Source organism: Ctenopharyngodon idella, chromosome 11 (assembly GCF_019924925.1).
Source record: "Ctenopharyngodon idella isolate HZGC_01 chromosome 11, HZGC01, whole genome shotgun sequence".
Classification (NCBI taxonomy): domain Eukaryota; kingdom Metazoa; phylum Chordata; class Actinopteri; order Cypriniformes; family Xenocyprididae; genus Ctenopharyngodon; species Ctenopharyngodon idella.
Genome location: NC_067230.1, coordinates 9199163 through 9221039, shown reverse-complemented (window position 1 = coordinate 9221039; position 21877 = coordinate 9199163). Strand labels below are relative to the sequence as shown.

Here is a 21877-nt window from a genome sequence, read left to right as displayed (position 1 = left end):
ATACACCGATACCAGCTGCGCTTTCTTGCTCTTCTCTCCGACAGTGAGTTGACACAACCTACCTTTACACAACCTTTAACTTTAAATGGGCAGGAATAAGCTGCAAATGAGCGGGAATACTGCCAAGGAAAAAGAGAGAATATTTAACTTTAAATAAAGGACTGTTAGTTGTTGCAAATAAGAGTGTGATGTGTCTTCAATCAGCCAAAGAGAGCCCATGTCACACCTTCCTGATCTCACTCCGCTGGCTTCCAGTTATGGCCAGAATCGTATTTAAAGTTTTGTTGCTGGCTTTCAGGACTGCCACTGGAACAGCACCTCCCTACCTTAAAACCAAAAAATGTCTGCTCCCTTCTACCAGCAGAATGAGCTTGCCTTGTTCCCTTACAACGAGGCAGAAAGGCACTCTCCAACACATTCACTCTCTCTGTTCCTCTCTAGTGGAATGAGCTGCCAACCTTGCAGACCATCAAATTTTTCAAGCAGCAGCTGAAGACAGACCTCTTCAGCAAACACTTAACCAACTCACACACAATGCAGACACACATTTCTGCTTCACACTGCATTTCTGCTTGCTTCCTAATCTAGTTGTCAAATAAACCTGGTATTGTAAATTATAAATATTGTTGGCACCTTGACAAATTGCTTTTGTTCCTCTCTTTATTTGTCTTTGGATAAAAGCATCAGCTAAATGCATAAATGTAAATGTTGCTATGGTATTGAAATTGGTATCAAGAATAATAAAATTTCACTGATACTGGTATCAACTGTTGACTGGTATCGACCGGTATCATGATATCGACCTTTCTTCCTGATTTCATTCAGGAACTCATGTGATGGAGGGATCTGGCCGAATGCTGGTCAGTGCTGTGGGCCTGAATTCTCAGACTGGAATCATTTTCACCCTCTTGGGTGCCGGCAGTGAGGATGAGGAAAAGAAGGTGAAGAAAGGTGAGAAGCTATTGTACTTTCTTTCTCATTTGGATAACTCCCTCTCTCTTTGAGTAAACCAGTCTACCTCTCTAGTTGGGAGGTTACCTACCATCAGCCTGCCAGAGGTAAGAGCCATTAACATGATTTGCTGAATTGTCTCCCTCCCCCCAAAATGCCTGCTGCTCTGAAATCCTCTGCCATGGTTAAAATTCAGTATTTTTTTGGGGGGGGGGGAATAATCACAGTATGTCGATGGAGACGTACAATATCCCTTGAGTTACTTTCGGTTTTACTAACTCTTTTAAAGTTTTTATTTGAATTTATTTTTCTATTTTTTTTTCCCTTATAGATCAACCTAAATTTGAGCTAGTTATTTCTATTTGGGTAAATGTATTTTTTAAAAATTGTTATTGCTACACACAACACTTACGAAAATATGAGATCATGATAATTGGACAGTCAAAGAAACCATAATTCTCGTCATGTTATTTTAGCCTATTAGTATGTCCCATCTGCATGCACTGACTCTCCTGGTCCTCCAGGGTATGTCAAAACCTGACAGCACCTGCTGTCAGCTCTCAGTGTCTCTCTCATGTTCCTGTTTGTTGGGTCGCCACTTAATTCAACTGTCAGACTGGTCTAAATAGTTTACTCTCTCATTGCCTCATAAGCTAAAAGAGCAGCTCTAAAACTTTGAATATTTCGATTCCTGTATTTTTGTTATAATGACAGTTCAGCCATTGTCTTTTAGTTACATAATTGCTGTAATTTTTCCTTTTCCCTCATGCTCCAAGAATATCTTTTTGTCGAATGTGTTGGCCAAAAGAATTGAGAGAACTGCTTTTTGGTTTCAGCCAAAGCCTTTTGGCATTGTCATAGTTTGTGATGCAAGTGAACAAAAATAGGAAATGTATAAAACCCCTAATCGTAATGAGGTTATGTCAGCTGTATGCCACAGTCAAAAACAATGACCGAGCCGTCAGTGTACCCTGCATAAAGACCCTCTAGTCCTTGTCTTTTTCTATAAATGAAACATCCAATCCCACATATACTCATGTAATGTAGTGTTACTTATCTATTTTTTTTATTCTTTTTGTTGTTATGTTTCTTTCTTTTCTTTTTCTGTCTTTGGTTTATTTACTTTGAGCCATGTTATATCAGCCCTCCGCCCTCTCTCTCTCGTTTTAAACAGGTAAAAAACAAGGACCCCCCGAAAATCGCAACAAAGGTAACCTTACCCACTCCCTCTCCCTTCTCCCCCCCTCCCCCCCCTCCCCATTCAGCAGCAAGTCTCGGAGTCTCGTGTCAGTCCCACTCACTCACTTGCTCACTTTCTCTCTCTGTCTTTCACGCTGTTGCTTACCCCTTCCTGCTGAGCCCGGGGGAGCTTCTTGCCTCGCTTTACTATTAAAGGGTGCAACTCTCACCTGCTGGAAACGGCACTAAGCAGCCAGAAGACTGCAAGTTCATTGTATGTCAGTCGATTTAAATCATGGTTATCCAAGATTAGTTTAGTTTAGTTTTTTTATTTTTAGTAGTTAAGAATAATTTTTAAAAATGTACTACTACTTCACAATATTACAGTTTTTTTCCCAAATAAATGCATCCTTGGTGAGCATAATTTTTAAGGCAAGCAAATGAATTATTTATAAAAAAAATATTTCTTTTGCATGGCGTATGTCATTCTTTAAACGCATGTTGAGATGCATTGCTATGATTCAATTTTTTTTCTTTAAATCTAGAAGTAATTTCCTGGACTAATTAACCATCTTACCTATCCCTGTTATTGGCAGTGTTTTTTTGTTTTTGTTTTTGTTTTTTTAGATAATATTTTGAACATGCTTTGAGCTTTGATAATTTCTGCCAAACTTTGGATTTGATGAACTCAACACCTTAAAAGGCCTTGTATTGTAAAAGTATACGTTAACATCGGCAACCCTAATGATTATATGTATATAAAGTTTGTTGTCTTAAAGATTTTTCTTTTTGTAGATCTAGTTTTCTACTAGTGACAATTTAGATGTCTCTCCTTTTCAGAAGCAAACTATCTCTCTGTGCTCGTCCGGGTCATCTGTGAACATTTGTACTGTGTTTCAGAGTGTGCCCACTCTGCCCTGGCTGACCCCAACAACCCCTCCTCAGCCCCACCCCTTGTAGCACTCAGGGACTGAGCATCTGCTCCAGACAGAACTGCTCATTTTGTCTGCACAGATCTCCTTCCTTTTGCCCTTGGTCTCAAGCACAAAAACACTTACACAAGCTGGTATTGGTTTAACACTGAGTATATGTATTTAGTGTCTTCCTCTGTTTTTAAAATGCTAGCCAAGAACTATTTAAGGGTATTTAATCTTGCTCCATGGTAAGATCTTGTACAGAACACCCACTTTTCACAATCTAATCAATTCCTGATGGATAAATTTAAGTTCAACTTTTGTTTTGTTTTTTTATTCTCTTTATTGTTGAACATCCTGTTTCACTTGGAAATATATTGCAAGTATTGGGTAACGAACAGGGACTCACATTGACTTATTAATCATTCAAATGCAGCCAAGAGCTTTTGTAAAGATGCACATTTGCCCATACAATATTTGTTCCCAGCTTCATTGATGGTTTATGTTAATGTAATGCTTAGGGGCGTGGCTTATGTGGGAGTTGCACCCTTGCAAAATGGACCGGCTGTGGATTGTTGTTTTTGTTTGTTTCTTTACTTTAGCTCTTTGTTTTTCTCACTGTTGCTTCTTTCTAGGGTGTGGCTCAGGACTTCATGCTGTCTTGTACACTCTTCTCTTGGTCAAAATTTGACCATTTCTTTCACCTTTACCCTCTTTCTCTGGTACCGCACTCTCTTTTGGGAGCGTAAAAATAAACCAAAATCTCTCTGATCTTTTTCGTCTTCCTCTTGATCCTTGTTTCTTGTGGTGGTTGTATCTCTGGCTGTTTGGACTGTTTTCTGTTTTTAAGTTGTTTGTAAATCACACTCCTGTTCGTCGTGCGTGCCTTTGTTCGTGTTGTCAGTCAAGACAGTCAGTCCGTCCATCAATCCCTGATTCATGTGTGGTCGTTCTGGTCAGCTCTGTCAGTTCTGGTCAGTTGTTTGTTGTGACTGGTGGTCAGGTAGGCTTTTGGACTGTTTCTCAAACTCCACCTCAGAACTTCACTACTACAGAGTTTCAGCCTGTTGCACGCCATGTTTGAGATGGTACATAGGCTAACAGCAAAAAGAAAATGACTTTGCCTCTCTGTATCTTTTAAAATAGATACTTAATGGGAATTGGGGGTAAGGAATCAATGCCTATCCATGGCAAAGTGGCTGAATTGGATCTTCAACTCCATTAAGTTTCTATTTTAGTGGGTAACATAATTGGGTAGTATAATATCATTTTATCCCTTCCATTAGCATAATTGAATTAAAACTATCAAAGTTACTGATGTAAAAACTAGCCACTGTTTTGCCTTGAGTGATATATATATATATATTTTTTTTTTTTTTTTTTTTTTTTTTTTTTTTTTTTTTTTCTGTAAAAGTATTATTCCCTTAACGTACTTTCCAGTTTGGTTTAGTTAATGGTATTACAATATTGCACAAGTTCAATAAGTTCTTTAAAAGCGTATTGAACTTCATCAGATACAACTACCAGAGTAGCTGTGATGGCACATTAATAAAAACCATAGGAGAAATAAAAGGCTAATTTAATTTCAGCCTATTAAAAACAATCCCCAAGCCAAAAAATAGATTTTTATTGCCAGAGGATTTATTAAAAAGTAGATTATTGGTTGAAGTTTGAAGATTACACAAAGGTTTACACAACCAATAAAAAATGTAATGATCTTTATTTTATATTTCATAACAGTACTGAGTAGCTCATTGGCCATTGACAGTGTAGGGGTCTGGTATTAACAAAATGTCTTGTGTGCTGCTTGAATCCTACTTAGAATTCACCATGCGCACCTTAACCTGCCGGGGAATGGCTCCATGAATTTATAGTTTTCTCCTCACAAGCCTAGATTTACTCAAGCAAAGTCAACTAACAATAAATAAGTGCTTCTGATATATTTCTTCTGTAAAATTCTCTAGGAACCCACTGTATGACTTGCCCTCTAGCTGTTACTGAATTGCCCATTCTCTCCTCCCCTCTTCCCATTTTTCCCATTCCCCCACCTCTCATCTCCCTCCATCCTTTTTGGCATGTTCCTCCCTTGTTCCCATAACCACTCCTGAAATCAACCTCCACAGCTAAGACCCAGGATGGCATCGCCCTGGAGATACAACCTCTGAAGAGCGAGGAAGGTGCAGAGTCAGAGGAGAAGGAGGAAAAAGAAGAAAAGGAGAAAAAGAAGGTCAACGTTACCAAGAAAGAAAAGTCAGTCCTGCAGAGCAAGCTGACCAGGCTAGCGGTTCAGATTGGAAAAGCAGGTTAGGAAGCAATACATAACCGAGCAATACTAAACCTCTGATTGACATTTGTCATTGATTGACTGACATTTTGAATCTACTTGACTAATGGCTGTTTGGTTGAAATTATGCTGCCTCTGATAGAAAAAAAAACACTTACCCTTATATTTGTGTTTTTTTTTTTTTTTTTTTTTTTTTTTTTTTTAACTTTATTTTGTTGTTTGTTTTTTAACCTACATCAGCCAACCCCAATTGTGAGCAGTAAACAGAAAACTCTTTTTAGTTTAAAGGTGCAGTTGTGTGTTGTTCATATATATATATAATATATGAAAATTCTGTCATCATTTACTCACCCTCAAGTTGTTCCAAACCTGTATGAATTTCTTTCTTCTGCTGAACACAAAAAAAAAAAGATATTTTGTAGAATATGGGTAACGAACAGTTGATGGGTCCCATTGACTTCCATAGTATGGAAAAAAAAAATACTATGGAAGTCAATGGGGCCCATTAACTGTTTGGTTAGCGACATTCTTCAAAATATCTTCTTTTGTGTCCTGCAGAAGAAAGAAATTCATACAGGTTTGGAACAACTTGAGGGTAAGTAAATTATGACAGAATTTTCATTTTGGGCGAACTATCTCTTTAACATTTTTACACAAAGAAATCAATATAATTTTCAAATAAATGTTGCACAATATTTATACTAATTAGCCATGTGTTAGCTTGTACAAAGCACACTGATTTCTTTAGACATCCTTTCAGTAAATTAGTTCATTTGCTTCCCAGGGTTTGTTTTACTTACTGCTTAAAGAAACAGTGTCACCCAATATGGAAACAGGCTTGTCCCTTTGGGCTGTGTTCCACCTAATTATCCTACTTCCTACAGTTACCCAATCAAATAACATTCACATAGAGCACATCAGACCACAGCTGTTGCCGTTATGAACAAAAGTCAGAAGGCTCTGTGTTCCCCTTTGCTGTATTGGTCTTAAAACTCCCTCTCCTCCGGCAGGTCTCATCATGTCTGCAGTGACAGTCATCATCCTCATCCTGTACTTTGTAATTGATACGTTCGGCGTCCAGGGTCGTGAGTGGACGGCGGAGTGTACTCCCATCTACATACAATATTTTGTGAAGTTTTTCATTATTGGTGTGACTGTGCTTGTGGTGGCCGTGCCTGAAGGGCTGCCTCTAGCTGTCACTATCTCCCTGGCTTATTCCGTCAAGGTGAGAGCCTTTGGGTTAGTTTACCAACACAAACCTGTATTTTGTTAATCATGAGGACCTTCAGGTGGTTATAAGTTGTTGCATGATTCTCTACATTTTTGCTCATCTACTGTATGTCCAAGGGATAAAACACACTCCTTTCCCCCAAGTAAAACCAGATTAACTGTTTTTCTCAACAGAAAATGATGAAAGACAACAACCTGGTTAGGCACCTGGATGCCTGTGAGACCATGGGTAATGCCACTGCCATCTGCTCTGACAAAACTGGAACGCTGACTATGAATCGCATGACAGTGGTGCAGGCTTTCATAGGTGACACACACTATAAAAGCGTTCCTGAACCAGAGGCCATTAATCCACAGACTTTGGAGATACTGGTGAACAGCATCTCCATAAACTCAGCATACACTACCAAGATCCTGGTAAGAAATGGCCTTACGTAAATAAGATACAGATAAATTAATAATCTGTTCTTTTGTTTGTCAAATTAAAAGTCCACAGTCAGCCCCAGCCAAAACACACTTGTACACATTCTTGCATTAAAAGACAGCTAGACAGAGCACAACAGAATGGAACTGAACACAGACTGAATATTTTTTAAATAAAATATATCCATTATCAATATTAGATAAATATTTAATCTGAAATATGCAACTTTGTAGAAGCACTAAAAAAGGAAATAAATTTAAACTATAACTGAAATTAAATGTAATTAGTAATATTTAAAAGAAAAAAAAAGTAAATGAAAAAGGAAAATGAGAAAAGCTCATGATATTACTAAATTACTAAAAACGACTAAAAACTATATATATATATATATATATATATATATATATATATATATATATATATATATATATATGGTCTGAACGACGACTTGGTCTATCATTTAATGAAATCAATTCAGATTCATTGAATTTTTACATCAATTGATAACCCTAATTTTTTTCGTTCCTTGCCTGCTATTCATAATGTATCTTTCTTTCCTATAGCCCCCAGAGAAGGAGGGAGGTCTGCCAAGGCACGTGGGTAATAAGACAGAGTGTGCCCTTCTTGGTCTGGTGATGGACCTGAAGAGGGACTATCAGCCTATTAGAGATGAGGTTCCTGAGGAGAAGCTTTATAAGGTTTACACATTCAACTCCTCCCGGAAGAGCATGAGCACCGTACTAAAGAACGCCAATGGTCCTGGCTTCCGAATGTACAGCAAGGGTGCCTCTGAGATTGTCCTGCGCAAGTATGCTAAACAAACTAACCTTCAGACTCTTAAAGGGGTCATATCAAAGTTTACTTGATCTTTTGAGAGAAACTTTCAGTCCAAAAATACATTTATTAAAATAAAGCATCAAAAATGACTTCTGAAGTCCTTGGGTCATAAACTCAAAATATTTAAGTATTTCTTAAAGGAACAGTAGCAAAAGAAATCCACTGTTTTGTAGTGATTATTAAACCTTTCTCTTGTCTGTCAGGTGTTCCCATATCCTTGATGCTTCAGGCCAGCAACGCATCTTCAAGGCCAAAGATCGGGATGAGATGGTGCAGAAAGTGATTGAGCCAATGGCCTGTGATGGGTTAAGGACCATTTGCGTAGCCATGAGGGACTTCACAACCGAGCCAGACTGGGAGAATGAGGCTGAAATTCTGAATGACCTGACCTGCATCTGTGTTGTGGGCATTGAAGACCCCGTCCGTCCTGAGGTGAGAAAAATAATACCATTTGTTCGTTGCTGATAGCATTGTGCTTGTCCATAGTGGAGGGCTGGACATTTGTATACTTCAGGCCTCCATTAATAATGAGACATGACAAGCATTAAGGGACGGCTTGTCGCGACTCGAGCAACCCGCCACATTTCATGTAATGAAAATGTATTGACCGTGTTTATTGTGTGATGATGATGGATTATTTGCAGAGTGTCTAACACTATGTCAAAGTGTGGACAGGAATAGCCTCATCTGTGGAGCGACAAACTGACCTAATTCCCTTGAAGGTGATAAAATAAGTACATGACAGGCAACGTGATTGTGCTGTTTTGATTATGGATATTGGATCAGTGCAGAATTAATGTCAGCTTCCATCAAATGAGGTGGCATATATAATTCTATAATAGATTGCATGACTGATATTTAGGTTAAATTTATTCCTGCAGGCTTTAAGTGGTACAATCCATTTTATCTCTGTTCCCATTTAGTGTGAATAAAAATCATCTTTTCTATATGTCCCCAGCTATATAGTTAATGTTATCTGTTAAGCATGCCAGCTTAGGATGATTATGAGCATTTCAAGAAGAAAAGAAAATTAACAGCCAGAGAATTTTATCCTGGAATTGTTAAGGAACTGTACATGGAAAAGTCATAGAAAAAAAAAAAAATCTTAAGAAGTCAAAGAAAAGTTATGGCAGTAATAGCATTCTGCAGTGATGACATATTTTGGTCGGCCAACCCGGAAGTTAGCATCACCCTGGTTCCCTTGACAAAAACCTAATAGGAATTCTCCATTGGCTTTTGGATTATTGCAGAAAATAAGTTTGATTCTTACACATTTTGGTTATCATGATAATCTTCAGAAAAAAGAAAAAAGTTAGAATAGTTCACAGTAGTGAGTAGATTAGTTGTCCTTTTGCTGTGGAATGACTTTCAATGTCCCTCACAATCTCTGTAGTGCCACTTAGCCACTTGTTAGCAACTGCCTTTTTAAAGACAAGTAAAAGCTTTAAAAATTCACAAGGAGGTATTACTGATGTATTTTATGCCATATAATAAAACATGAAGATATGTTTTTTCAGCCATTTAACCAAAAACCCATTCAAAAACCTTTTGACTTTAGGACGATGAAACGAAGTGCTAAAATGCTAACTTTTTTCTATGTTTTGGCCTACAAAAATACATCATCTCTGCAGCACTCTATAAAATCTTAAAAGATCATGAAATTTTTCATAGTGATTTTATATACAAAGTATTTCATTGTGTAGAAACTGATTTTTTTGTCATTGCATTCTCTATAAAGTTAAACTTTTAAATTGATTTAAAAATCCTTCAGCAATCACAAATGGAAGTTATGGAAATTTGAATTTCATGGAAATTGTGTGCAGGAATAGTTGCCACTTGTTGAATCAGTTGTTGTCCTCTTTCCATTCACCATACAGTCAGACACTTTGTTTTTAAAACTGGAGTCTTTCTGACTGCAATACATTCACACAGGCCATTCCATAGTTGCTTCTCTAACAGTGAACCGAATTTGATCTGATAAAAAGCCTGTGTCTTATGACTTGAATTGATGCAAATGGCAATATTATGTTAAGGTAGCAGTCTGAGAGTGGCGCTTGCCCATTTACAGCTTCAAAATGGAATCGTAGAGTCATGTAGCGATGATAAGATGGGCTTGAATGTTTTTTGTCATAGTGAGAATCACTCTCTTGCAGTAATGATCAGAGCCATCTGTAGCTTATTTTGTTTATTTTTGCTGTCACAGGCTAGACAAGATCCAATTGTAGAGTTTATTAATGCACACACTAGTTTCTTTGCATCATGCAACATGTTTTTCACATGCATCTCTGTCCATGGAAACATTGGGAGGTTTTTAATTATCTATAAATAAATGAGCTTATTGGTTCTAATTACGGGTATGTGATTCATCGCAAGACTGAGTGGGGATAATTACATAGGACTCCAGCAAACACACACACAAAACCTCTAGATCCAGCCCCTTCATGTGTTAAGTAGTCTCGGTGCCCTTACGGCTTAACACGCACAACAAACTGTCAGGACGCCACATCAAGAGTGACTCTCGCTGATCTGAGACCAGCAATGATACAGAGGAAGAAATTTGTCTTGCTTTCGGCCATAAATTCCATAATGACACCCAAATTTTATCAAATATTGAAATGAGAGATCTTATATAATGTTTATGATGTAAGTTGTGTGTGATTTGTTGATTTTCATTACTAATGTATGTTTTTTTTTTTCTCAATTTTTTTCTTTTAAAATACATCAATCTTGCCATAAAATTAGGCATAGATGCCGGTATAGCAATAAAAAAATAAAATTATATACTGCAAGATGTCAGATGTTTTATAAGTGAGTGAGATGTAACATTTTCCACTCTGAAAGATTCAGTGAGTAGTTCCTTAGAATGTCATTAGTTTAGTCATTAGTAGAGTCATTCATTCATTCATGAATTAAACCACACTAGTAATGCTGAAAGTTTTTTTTTTTTTTTTGCAGCTAGTGACGAACTATGACTGTATTGTCTTTATTATTTCACAGTACATAATCCAGGAAACAATAGGTCTGGTTGGGTAAATTTTTTATTATATGGGTTTATATCTATGGGTTTATTAAATCTACACAATTAAGCAGTACAGATACTCTGATCTGAACATTTATTTATTTCATTTATAGTATTTATTATTATATAATTTTTTTATATAGATTATTATATTTATAATTTTTAAAATTTAATTCTTCCTGTTTTTTTTAAGAAGCAGTGGAGAGTGGCTGGAAACAATAGAAATTGTGGGATGTGATTAAGATGTGAATCAAAACTCAGGTTGCTGAGGCACACGTGGCTACATACAAACTCCTTGTACTATTATCTGTATGTCCCTTCTCAGCAATCCCTGACAAAATATGGGGAAAACTTTGGATTATTAACTGGTGCATTAATTTATCCTAGATTTTGTAAATATTGAGAAACTAGGAAAAAGTAAATTGAAGTCTATCCAGACTATTTTGCATTAATTTGTATTAGTGTTGTTAAAAGTACCGGTACTTCGGTACCAAGTCGGTACTGAAATTTTGAAAATGTGACGATACCAGCATTTCTGTAGTACCGGGAGTACCGAGAATCCGGGTATATTCGGTACCCACTGATAGGTCTGTGCCAGTATTTTACGTGAATATGACACGAGTGAAGCACAAAGCTTTGTTTACAGAAGAAATAGGCTAATAGGTTAGCAATTAAATGTGACATCGCAGCCATGGAAACATTATAAACGTTTCTTCCTTTGGTTCGCTTTTAATTAGGCCTATTATATTCGCATTATTTTCTGTGGTAAAGTAGAAAAACACTGTAGGACAGAAACCTTTTTGCTTGCACGTCAATTTCTATTTAACACAGTTTGTACTTGTTATCAGACTTGATAAGGCGTGTCAAGTTTATTTGTATAGCGCGTTTCACACACGCTGGTAATTTTTAGTTTCGCTTTCTCTGGCAGCGCTAAATCAAATATAGCCTGAATGTCTGAAGATAAAACTATTATCTTTTTCCTGCTCGTGTCCCACATCCCTCTCAAAGCGCAGAGCAGCTATATGACGCATTTTGTGTGGAAATATAAAACAAATGTTTTTTAGAATAATACTTAACTAACTTATTTAGGTTACAATTATTTACTGATATTTTTCATAGTTTTACAGGCTGTAGTGTGTTGTTTCACTGAAGGAATAGCTAAAATAAACACGCACGTCTGTTTCAAAATGGATGTTTGTGCATTTGTTTATTTATTTTTTTATATTTCGGAATTTCATTGAGGTATATATACTACACACTGGTGGTTAAATGGATCGTAAATGGACCAAGCCCCATGGTTCGAGACGCATGTGATTCGCGGATCAATTGCAAGTTTAACCACAATAGAGTGAAAGGTTATCATTTGCATGTGTTTTGTCTTGCTATTTTACACATTAAATAGATATAAAACCATTCCAGCGCTAGAAGAGGCAAAAGAGGATTTAATTCGGTATCACACGCCACGCTGTTATCGGTGCACACAGACGCACGTACATACAAGGCTCATGCGCACAGAGAAAGAGAGAAAGAGGCGCGTTTCAGATAGCTCGCAAACTCCAAATTGATTTCTCTTTCGCGTCCTCAATGCACTTGGATGGACACATACACACATTATGTCAGTCAAAATACCCCTCTCGGCAAGTATTCTCGTAAACACATTCGGTTATGTCTTAATTGAACGAGGTGAGAATTCGGATGTGTATCTATCGGATGTGTGCGTGCATGGAGTCTTACTCTTAAAGTGACAGCAACCTATAAATACCTGCTGTTGTCTGTCATGTAAATCAAACAACATAACACAGCTTTAACAAAGATTAATCTATATTAAATTTATACAGTGAACAGTGTCATTTTACATTTAATTATTACATTTCTGTACACGAAAATTAATACTACAGTTAGACCTTATAGTTTATTTGTAACTTTGTTGTATTTATCTATGCTTGTAATTGGTGTACAGTATTTGTTCTTTTTACAGTCTGTTCACTTGCCTTCAATAATGTGTTAGTTAGGCTAGTAGTTTCTGCTGTGGTATCGGAGTAGTTAAAGTGGGCTAAGTAATAAATGCAAAGTTACCCCCCACCCCCCAATTCTTTTTTTTTTTTTTTGTGCTGATCCGAAAATTATCCGATCCGTGACTTAATAACCGTGATATGATCCGAACCGTGAGTTTTGTGATCCGTTGAACCACTACTACACACACAAACATACACACACTCCAAATATTTATATGTATGATTACCATCATATTTAATTTTTTTTTTTTTTTTTTTTAAATAGGCTAGTTAAATAAAATAGTAAAATAGTTCCAACAGATTTTCCTGTGGTACCAAAATTGGTACTGAGAACCGTAAAATTTTACTCGTATTGGTACCGACTAATGGAATTTTGGTACCGTGACAACACTAATCTGTATTATTTATTTATTAATTTATTTATTATTTTTTGCCGCAAATCTATTTATCACCAAATTCAACAGTGTTGAATTAACGGTATGGCAGTGGCTGCCCAACATGCTTTGTACCAAGCCAAAAAATTGTCCTTTAATTCCTCCGTTGTGCAGGTTCCTGAGGCTATCTCTAAATGTCAGCGAGCAGGCATCACGGTCCGTATGGTCACCGGAGACAACATCAACACAGCCCGTGCCATCGCCACCAAATGTGGAATCCTGCAGCCTGGAGAGGACTTCCTGTGCATGGAGGGCAAAGACTTCAACCAGCAGATTCGCAATGACAAAGGAGAGGTAAAAAGCTACAGCACTTCATCTACAGGTGTCTGAGATGACATATAAAGTGCTTATTTCAGTCTTGCCTTTATCTTTAGGTTGAACAAGAGCGTCTTGACAAGGTCTGGCCCAAACTGCGTGTTCTTGCTCGTTCTTCCCCAACAGACAAACACACTCTGGTTAAAGGTGAGATCTTTACAGATAGTTGGGTGAGATTTTAGTCCACACTTTCACAGCTAACCCAACTGTTTTATAATACACCAATGTATTATAATATTAAATAAGTTGTACAAAAACCCACTGGAGGAGAGTTGGTGTTTTCTCCCATTGTTATGAGCCCTATGTCACACATATTTTGCTTTACCCTGAGGCAGTTCCTGTGTTGTTGTCTTTTAGGCATCATTGACAGCACAGTTGGAGAAACGAGACAGGTGGTGGCTGTGACTGGAGATGGCACTAATGACGGTCCTGCCCTTAAAAAAGCAGATGTTGGCTTTGCTATGGTAAATCGTGGAGTTTTTTTGTGTGTTTGTTCGCAAAATCGCACCATTAACACACAAAATATACAGGTTTCATACAAGCATATCATGCATATACTCTAAATTTTCACTAGTCTATTCAGGCCATTTCTTTTTGCTATTAAAATGACTGCCTTTCTGCTAATTTGTCTTTTTATTGTGAGAGTCCATTGCAAGGGTGAGTGTCTGGCTTGTTCAAAGAGAGTTTGGCAGCCAATGTTATACTGTAGCAAAGATTGCTTTAATAACCACAGAGGTTGTGCCCTAATCCCTACCCAGTATCTCTTGCTCTGCGCCAAGCCAGAATGCCTCAGGGCATCATCGCAGCATGCGGTACTGGCTGATAAGTGGCTGACCCCTGCTTGTTGCTCAGATGACCCCACAACTTTAGCAATGATAAAATTTGTGCTTCCAGAAGTACGCTTTATATGGAATGAACCAAAAAAAGGCAATTCATATTTCTCACTCAAACACTTATATAGAGAGTCTAAAAAGTCTAAATGTCGGTTTCAAAAGCAGTAGATGGTGCAATTGTGCAGACTGCTGATTGAAGGACATTAGGTTAGGATGAGGGCAGGCATGGTAAATTGTTTCAGAAATAGACACCCTGAAGCTCAAAGATATGGTTTAATTTGGTTTATCATTTTGCTGTGCTGTTTTAACCTACATAAATACCACTTTGCCTTTTCACTGAAACTTCATTCAGTTGAAATATCTTTATTTAAAAATGCTTTATAAGCCAAGAAAAGTCCTAATTATTATTTTTTCTATTGTAGTTCGTTTTTCCCTTTCTTTCAGGTTTTCCCTTTCTTTCAGGTTTCTTTCAGGTTTCCTGAGAATGAGCCTACATCTCCAGTTATTCATAAAGGAGACTGCTCTGATATTTACGCAGACACTCTAAAAAACAACTACTTTCTTTATCTTACAGGGAATTGCAGGCACAGATGTTGCAAAGGAGGCCTCTGACATCATCCTTACTGATGACAACTTCACCAGTATTGTCAAAGCCGTGATGTGGGGACGAAATGTCTATGACAGCATTTCTAAGTTTCTGCAGTTTCAACTGACTGTCAATGTGGTGGCTGTGATTGTTGCTTTCACTGGAGCCTGCATCACACAGGTACATTTAACATCCTCTGATTTACCATCCTGGGACACAGCATTTACTTTTTATATGCCATTATATCATTATTTAGTGTTTTTAGTTAGAAACTGATTTTTGAGTGAAGGAAATATAATATTAATTTAAAGGGTTATCTCACACTCTTATTTTGTAGAGCACATCAGGACATTTATAAAAATAAAGCAAGATGCTACAGAAAAAAAAAAAAAAAAAAAGAAGGGAAAATTCATATAATTATCAGTAAAAAAAAAAAAAAAAAAAAAGTAAATAAATGTACTTTTATTTTTTCCTTAGATGATGCGATAAAAATTTGTTATAATTAAAATATAATATAATTCAGACATTTTTAAAAGACAAAGTAGAGAATGTTGTTCTTGTATGTCTAAAAATCGAATTTAATATATGGTCTCAGAGTAATGACCACTATAGAAGGCAGAAATAAATTGCTGGGTTTCAGGAGAATAAACAGTATTTGGTGGTTAAGCATGGCATTATGGGAGACAATTCATCACAATAAGCCATAATAACATAACTTTACAAGCAAAGTTGAAGTATTTTATATTTATTGAAACATAAATATATGCTGTGGCCATTTAGTGCTGGTGCCAGACTTTGGCTACTCTGGGGCCGGCCAGTCTTATTGTGTTCCTGCCTAACTATATTACATATGACAATACTGTAGTAATGTCCTTTCTGTGGAGTCTCACTCCGGTTTGTTGTATCTGCAGGACTCTCCACTTAAAGCTGTTCAGATGTTGTGGGTAAATCTGATTATGGACACACTGGCTTCTTTGGCTCTGGCAACGGAACCCCCAACAGAATCACTCCTACTGAGAAGACCTTATGGCCGTGACAAGCCACTCATTTCCAGGACTATGATGAAGAACATCTTGGGTCATGCCGTTTACCAACTTATCATCACATTTACTCTTCTCTTTGCTGGTAAGAGGCTTCTGTATTCATGATAAGGTTTAAGTAAATTTGATGAATTTAGTTATAAATAAGTTATATTAATAACGGTAATAATAATAAGAATGGTTATTATTGACTTTTTATGGCATTTTGAACTATAGTAAAAACTCACTGCAGGAAGGGACTGTGGCTATTAGCATTTTGTGCATGGGATGGATGTGATGAATGGTTGCTTAGCAACTAGCATTTATATTTGCAATATTCAAAGCATCAGAATTTGCCTCAAGCACCCATAAGTTTTACCATGAAATGTTTTACAGCATTTGACATTATAGGGAAAAACCTTCAAAAACATCTTGTGAAAAATGGATCCGGGGCTTTTTATAAAATGTTCATTTGCAAAATTTAAATATATTTACTGAGTTCTTGTAGATCTAGAAATTAAAATTTAAGACCATTATTGCAACTCTGTAGACTCTAATGTTAATGAAAGCTACAGGCACTCACTGTCTTGTTTTCTTATTCTCATTCTTTTACTCTCACTTGTTTTTTTACACTAATAAATGCAATAAAGATGCATTCAAAAATGTATAAAGATGTATTTGTCAAACATATATTGTATTTTTTTTTCAATGTTAGGCTTTCATGTTTAAGGCATTAAGTTAAGAGTTAAAGGCCTCCATCCCAATTCAAAATTTCATAGTGAAAACCTGCCAGTAATAGACCGCCTATCTGTAAATCTTGGTATTACACTGATCTTTGTTCCCTACCATGTGATAGATCACATCAAATACTACCTAAAGCATGTCATAGTGCTTCAGGAGATTTTACTGTAAATGTTCCCATGTTGTGCTTCTGCAGACTGATTAGACAAGTTTATCACGAGTTACAGTGCCCGTGGGTTAAGGAACAGTTGCACAGAAGACTCCATTCTGTGGAGTTTGAATACATACTATATCTCAGTGGACATTACACTCGACCGTATTTTTTTAATTAACAGTAACATATATTTATTGAAAATTCCCATCAGTGCTCCTCTTGACGTGAAACACTATGCATTTTGAACTTTCACATCACTTATTTACAGAAAACATTTTTCTGCCCCTAAAAGGTGAGAAATTCTTTAGCATTGATAGCGGCCGGAACACCCCTCTCCATTCACCACCGTCTGAACACTACACCATCATCTTCAACGTCTTTGTCATGATGCAGCTCTTCAACGAGATCAATGCCCGCAAGATCCATGGAGAGAGGAATGTGTTTGAGGGAATCTACCGGAACCCCATTTTCTGCTGCGTCGTACTGGGAACCTTTGCTCTGCAGGTAAAAAAATAAAATATAAATAAAAATGTAAAAAATACATTAAAATCCTCAAAGACAGTTTTCACAATGTCTTCATGGAATATATGGCTATATCATCTTTATCAAATGGGAGAATTTTAATGGGATACTCTAAAATCTGATTGGATGAGCCACATTCAAATAGTTGTAAAAAAGAAATCCATTGAATTGTTTATTAATGTGCTAAGTTGCTACTCTTTGCTACTCGTTCCACAAATAGGGTATGAAATAGTGATAAAACTTTTTAAAAATGTTGGGGGGAAAAGGGATGGAACAGGATAATCGGTCTTACTTCTTGGATTCAGATTGGACCAATTTATTTTTTTATGTAACTGAAAAAAAAACAAAAACAAACTTTAATGTATTTTTAACTGGTCTTAAAGGAATAAGAAAAAAATAGGATGACTAACTTTTAAGACTTTTATGCATCCGACCACTGTGTTTAAAGCTAGCTACTTTTCACACAGCGTCAATTTTATGTTAGCTAATAGTTTAGTTACCACGACCGATTTAGTTAGATGGTTTAAAAAGTAGGCTAATTTAAGTAATTTTTCAAGATATTATAAAACACTTGCTGCATTAAAAATTCACTATACATTTAAAATTACATATTTGAGAGAAAAAAAACAATTAGCTTTTTATTATTACGTTCAAAAATTATGTTAAATACCGTAAGTAAAGCAAAATGTTTACAAACATTATAAACGCTATAAACATAGCTATAGGCTGCTTTAGCTCCTCTCACTCTACAAGAGGCTAAATGTAAAGCCAAAATGAATTCATCTAAAGCAAAACAGAGCCTACCTCTACCTCCCGATCACAATTTTTTCCTTATAAAACAACGGAAACAACTTAAAAACTCTGTCAATTATGGTCATACAGATAAGAGTAAGACATCATTCGAAACTGTAATGTCTACTTTTATTTGTGTACACTCACAATAAAAACAAAACATTGTGCTTTTGTAAAATATAGAAAACAAACAGGATAACGGTCAGGGAATCCTAGCCCGAAATTAACATCCCTGGTGATCACATCTAATGGTTTAAAAAAGGCTATTTTTAAAGAATTATGTTTACTGTGTTTATTATTTTTTTTGTTACTGTTGTTTACCATGTTTCTTTTGCTTCTCTATTATAAAAACATTAAGCTACCTGAGGCTATACGTTACAGCTATTTTCACCACGACTACAGAGGTTTAAAGTAATCCAAACAACACCTCTTAAATGTGTTGAAATCACTGTAACTCAGTCTCTCAGGGCTTATTGCTTTACTTCAGCATAGCTGGACTAATGGAATACACCTTGTTACAGATCATCATTGTGCAGTTTGGAGGGAAGCCATTCTCTTGCACGGCCCTCACCATCGATCAGTGGCTCTGGTGTGTGTTCATAGGTGTTGGTGAGCTGCTCTGGGGCCAGGTAAGGCAAATTCTTACAGTGTGTCATTGTTTATCACTAATCAGTAGCTCTGTTGATTCTCTCTAGGCTAAACGAAATCAATGAAGACTAAAAATCAGAGTAAAAACTAGCATTCTAGCTAGTTAGATGAGAACATTTACAGATGACAAAGTGAGAAAGCGAGAGATCCACAAGCTTCTCAGTGGTGAAATAATGAAAACATCATGGCAGAATGCACACGCGTGGGTGATGTGGAACATCTTTAGTTCTCTCTTCAATCCCACCGGAAGGGCAGGGGAGGGGGAGGTGAAGTTGTGTGTGATTTCAAACCTGTGGGAGGGAACGAGGGAGGCTGGCAGACGGCAACTTGCCGCACAATTCCAGAGAGCGGTTGCTGCCATCTCAAAGTTCAGCTCAGAAAGATGAGGACAGAGAGCTGTGAGCTTCATCAACCCCGCAGCACAAGAAAGGTCCTCTGCCTCCATATATCCTTGCTTACAGTACATTTAAAACTCTGTATGCAGGACTGACGCATGATGTTAGGTCATCAAAAGGCCAAGGAAGTTATCAAGTGTGGATAAAGCCTTTAGAGCTGCAAGCAGTCTGCTCCTTCTGGCAGTTGCATCACACATAAGCCACTTCCTACTGGGTTTCTCAGCTGGTGTTTGTGCATGCGAGCATTTGTTTTTGCGCATACACACGTGCGGCCTCATGAACCAGATGCTGGGAACTAAAACATGGAGAAGCAGCAGTGTGTATTCTCTCTTCTTTGCATCAAGTTGTCTTGGTGATGTATTGGTGAATAGTTTAATCACAGAATTTGGGAACATTTTGTCAGTTCATGTACTGTAGTTTGTACAGAAGATGTTCAGTTACTAAAAGGCCTTTTTGCACAAAAAACTCTGCAGTCAAATGCCATAATGATTCATAAAAACTGCATTTCTTTACCACGTTTTCAGCATCCCGTTCTCGGAAAGCCATCCATAATCCCAACCGCTGTGCTAATGACTATTTGATGAGCTGCAGTTGCCATCACTTGACCCTATGATTTTTTTTCTTTCTCTCATCCTCCTCCAGTTCATCACTGCCATCCCTACCCACCGCCTCAAGTTCCTGAAGGAGGCCGGTCACGGCATCCCCAAAGAGGACATCCCTGATGAGGTGCTAACTGAAGGTGCGGATGAAATTGACCTCGCTGAGATGGAGCTGCGCAGGGGACAGATCCTGTGGTTCAGAGGACTCAACCGCATCCAGACTCAGGTAAGCTGCTCTTTGGTGGTACTTTCCTGTTTCTTCCAGCAATTGTCCCAGGAGAGAGTATTAATTGCTTAATTACAACCGCAGTGATCTACACACAACTCTGCCACTGTAGATGCCTGGAGAAACTGTCTTTGCTATTTGGCAGCTTACTGCTAAGATACGTGCGTGGTGTTTTAGATCTGACTAAAATCTAAAACATGGGCAACTGAAACACAGGCAACTAAAGCACAAAGAATTTACCACATTCTATTACGACAGTGTTCTCATTATAATGTTATGTATATGTCAGATTGGCGCAGCACATCTTGCACTTAACTGTATTTCCATGATCAAAGTGATTCCAGGCATCACGGAGCTCTTTCAAATCCATAGTTTCACTTTATTTCACTGGTTTCATTGGTGCACATCCCTAGTACATACCGCATGAAATTGAAAATTGCATAGTATATTATTTAGCTAAATAAAAAATATGGATCAGTGTTTGATCTATTTTGCCCAATTTCATAATGAGAACTTTCTGAAAGTATTTTTTAAAATACTTTATCTGTATTTTATTGGTTTGTTTTTAATTTGTTTGGAACAACAAATTACATTTTTTTTTTTTTTAGCTCCAAACAGCATGTACATTGCTCAGAATGACATTATAAGTGAACATTCTGGACAGCCAGTGGCTGTTTTTGTGTAGACATCACCCTAGTGGCCTTCAAGCATCTCCATGGGTTCATTTGTGGAAAAGCAAGTCTCTTTAGACAGAGCAGGGACTTTGGTGGCCTAGGTTGAAAAGCAGCATGTGCCCTGGAGATGACACTCTTAAAATGCCAGTGGGGAAGCCAATGTCTCTCTGACTATATGCAAAACCTGCCTGGAGATATCAGGGGACTGTGCTTAGAGGGACTTGAATACAAATCCTTTTCACTCTGTCTCTGGAAATGCAACATTCGCTCACTTTCATCTAAAGATGTGCAAGTAAACGACTGGGAACAGACTTTTTTTTTTTTTTTTTTTTTTTTTTTTAAGCACTGTTGATGGAGGCCGTGTGGGAGGACCTCCTTTCACTTACCATTGCCTTCATACATTACACAGTGTTGCTGCTTATGAACAATGAGTGGATTCAGTGAGAGGGTTCACAGATGTATTTATCTGGATCCTCCAGGAGTGTCTGTGTGTTAGTGGGCGATCATTCTGAGAGGGCGTTCTATTAAGAATATTCTATATGAAACACTATGGTAAACCACCCACTGAAGATTGTCAATGTATTCCATGGGCACCAATATATCCCTCTAGATTTGCTTCCCTTTACTCCCAAAAACATATTCGTTTTAGCTTTGTTTTTGTTTTATGTTGTTAAGAGATGTGTAATCTACCTTTTAGCAATGCGCCAGGTCATGGGGAATTCATGTTGCGATATGGGACCATCTCAAACCCTTTTCTCTTCTCTTTTTTTATTCCTTCTCTATTCTTTGTTATAGCTCTCATTATGTCGCTTGGGTTTTAGGAATCAATATATTGGTAGAAGATCAATATATCGATGTGTTAGAGAAATAAGATTTGAAGTGAATGTGAAGTCAAATTAACAGCATACAAGGTGCAGTTAAAACCACAAAACTCTAATTCAGTTCTTGCAAAAATCGTTTTGAAGGTATCAGTCGGAGAAAAAAAAAAAAAAAAAGGTTTTATGCTAGAAACAAGAAAAAAACAATTTGCCAGTGGTGTAAACTATTTTAAATAAACAACAAATATTATACATTCTATAAAAAATT

The 21877-nt window shown here is 37.1% G+C and overlaps 1 protein-coding gene across 7 annotated transcripts in view; it reads left to right on the top strand.

Annotated features, from left to right (window-relative positions):
- The window catches only part of atp2b4 (ATPase plasma membrane Ca2+ transporting 4), a 110309-nt gene that overhangs the window by 75176 nt on the left and 13256 nt on the right, over positions 1–21877 (top strand). For 5 of the 7 annotated variants that reach the window (XM_051911715.1, XM_051911712.1, XM_051911714.1 and 2 more), the window contains 15 exons: positions 826–951; positions 2126–2161; positions 5168–5347; positions 6339–6553; positions 6733–6975; positions 7546–7790; positions 8023–8251; positions 13402–13581; positions 13662–13749; positions 13960–14066; positions 15010–15201; positions 15933–16146; positions 17228–17439; positions 18771–18878; positions 19935–20117. In XM_051911715.1, coding sequence (XP_051767675.1) covers positions 826–951; positions 2126–2161; positions 5168–5347; positions 6339–6553; positions 6733–6975; positions 7546–7790; positions 8023–8251; positions 13402–13581; positions 13662–13749; positions 13960–14066; positions 15010–15201; positions 15933–16146; positions 17228–17439; positions 18771–18878; positions 19935–20117 — 2558 coding nt within the window. The remainder of the gene's footprint in view (positions 1–825; positions 952–2125; positions 2162–5167; positions 5348–6338; positions 6554–6732; positions 6976–7545; positions 7791–8022; positions 8252–13401; positions 13582–13661; positions 13750–13959; positions 14067–15009; positions 15202–15932; positions 16147–17227; positions 17440–18770; positions 18879–19934; positions 20118–21877) is intronic. The other 2 variants (XM_051911718.1, XM_051911719.1) reach the window with 1 other exon arrangement.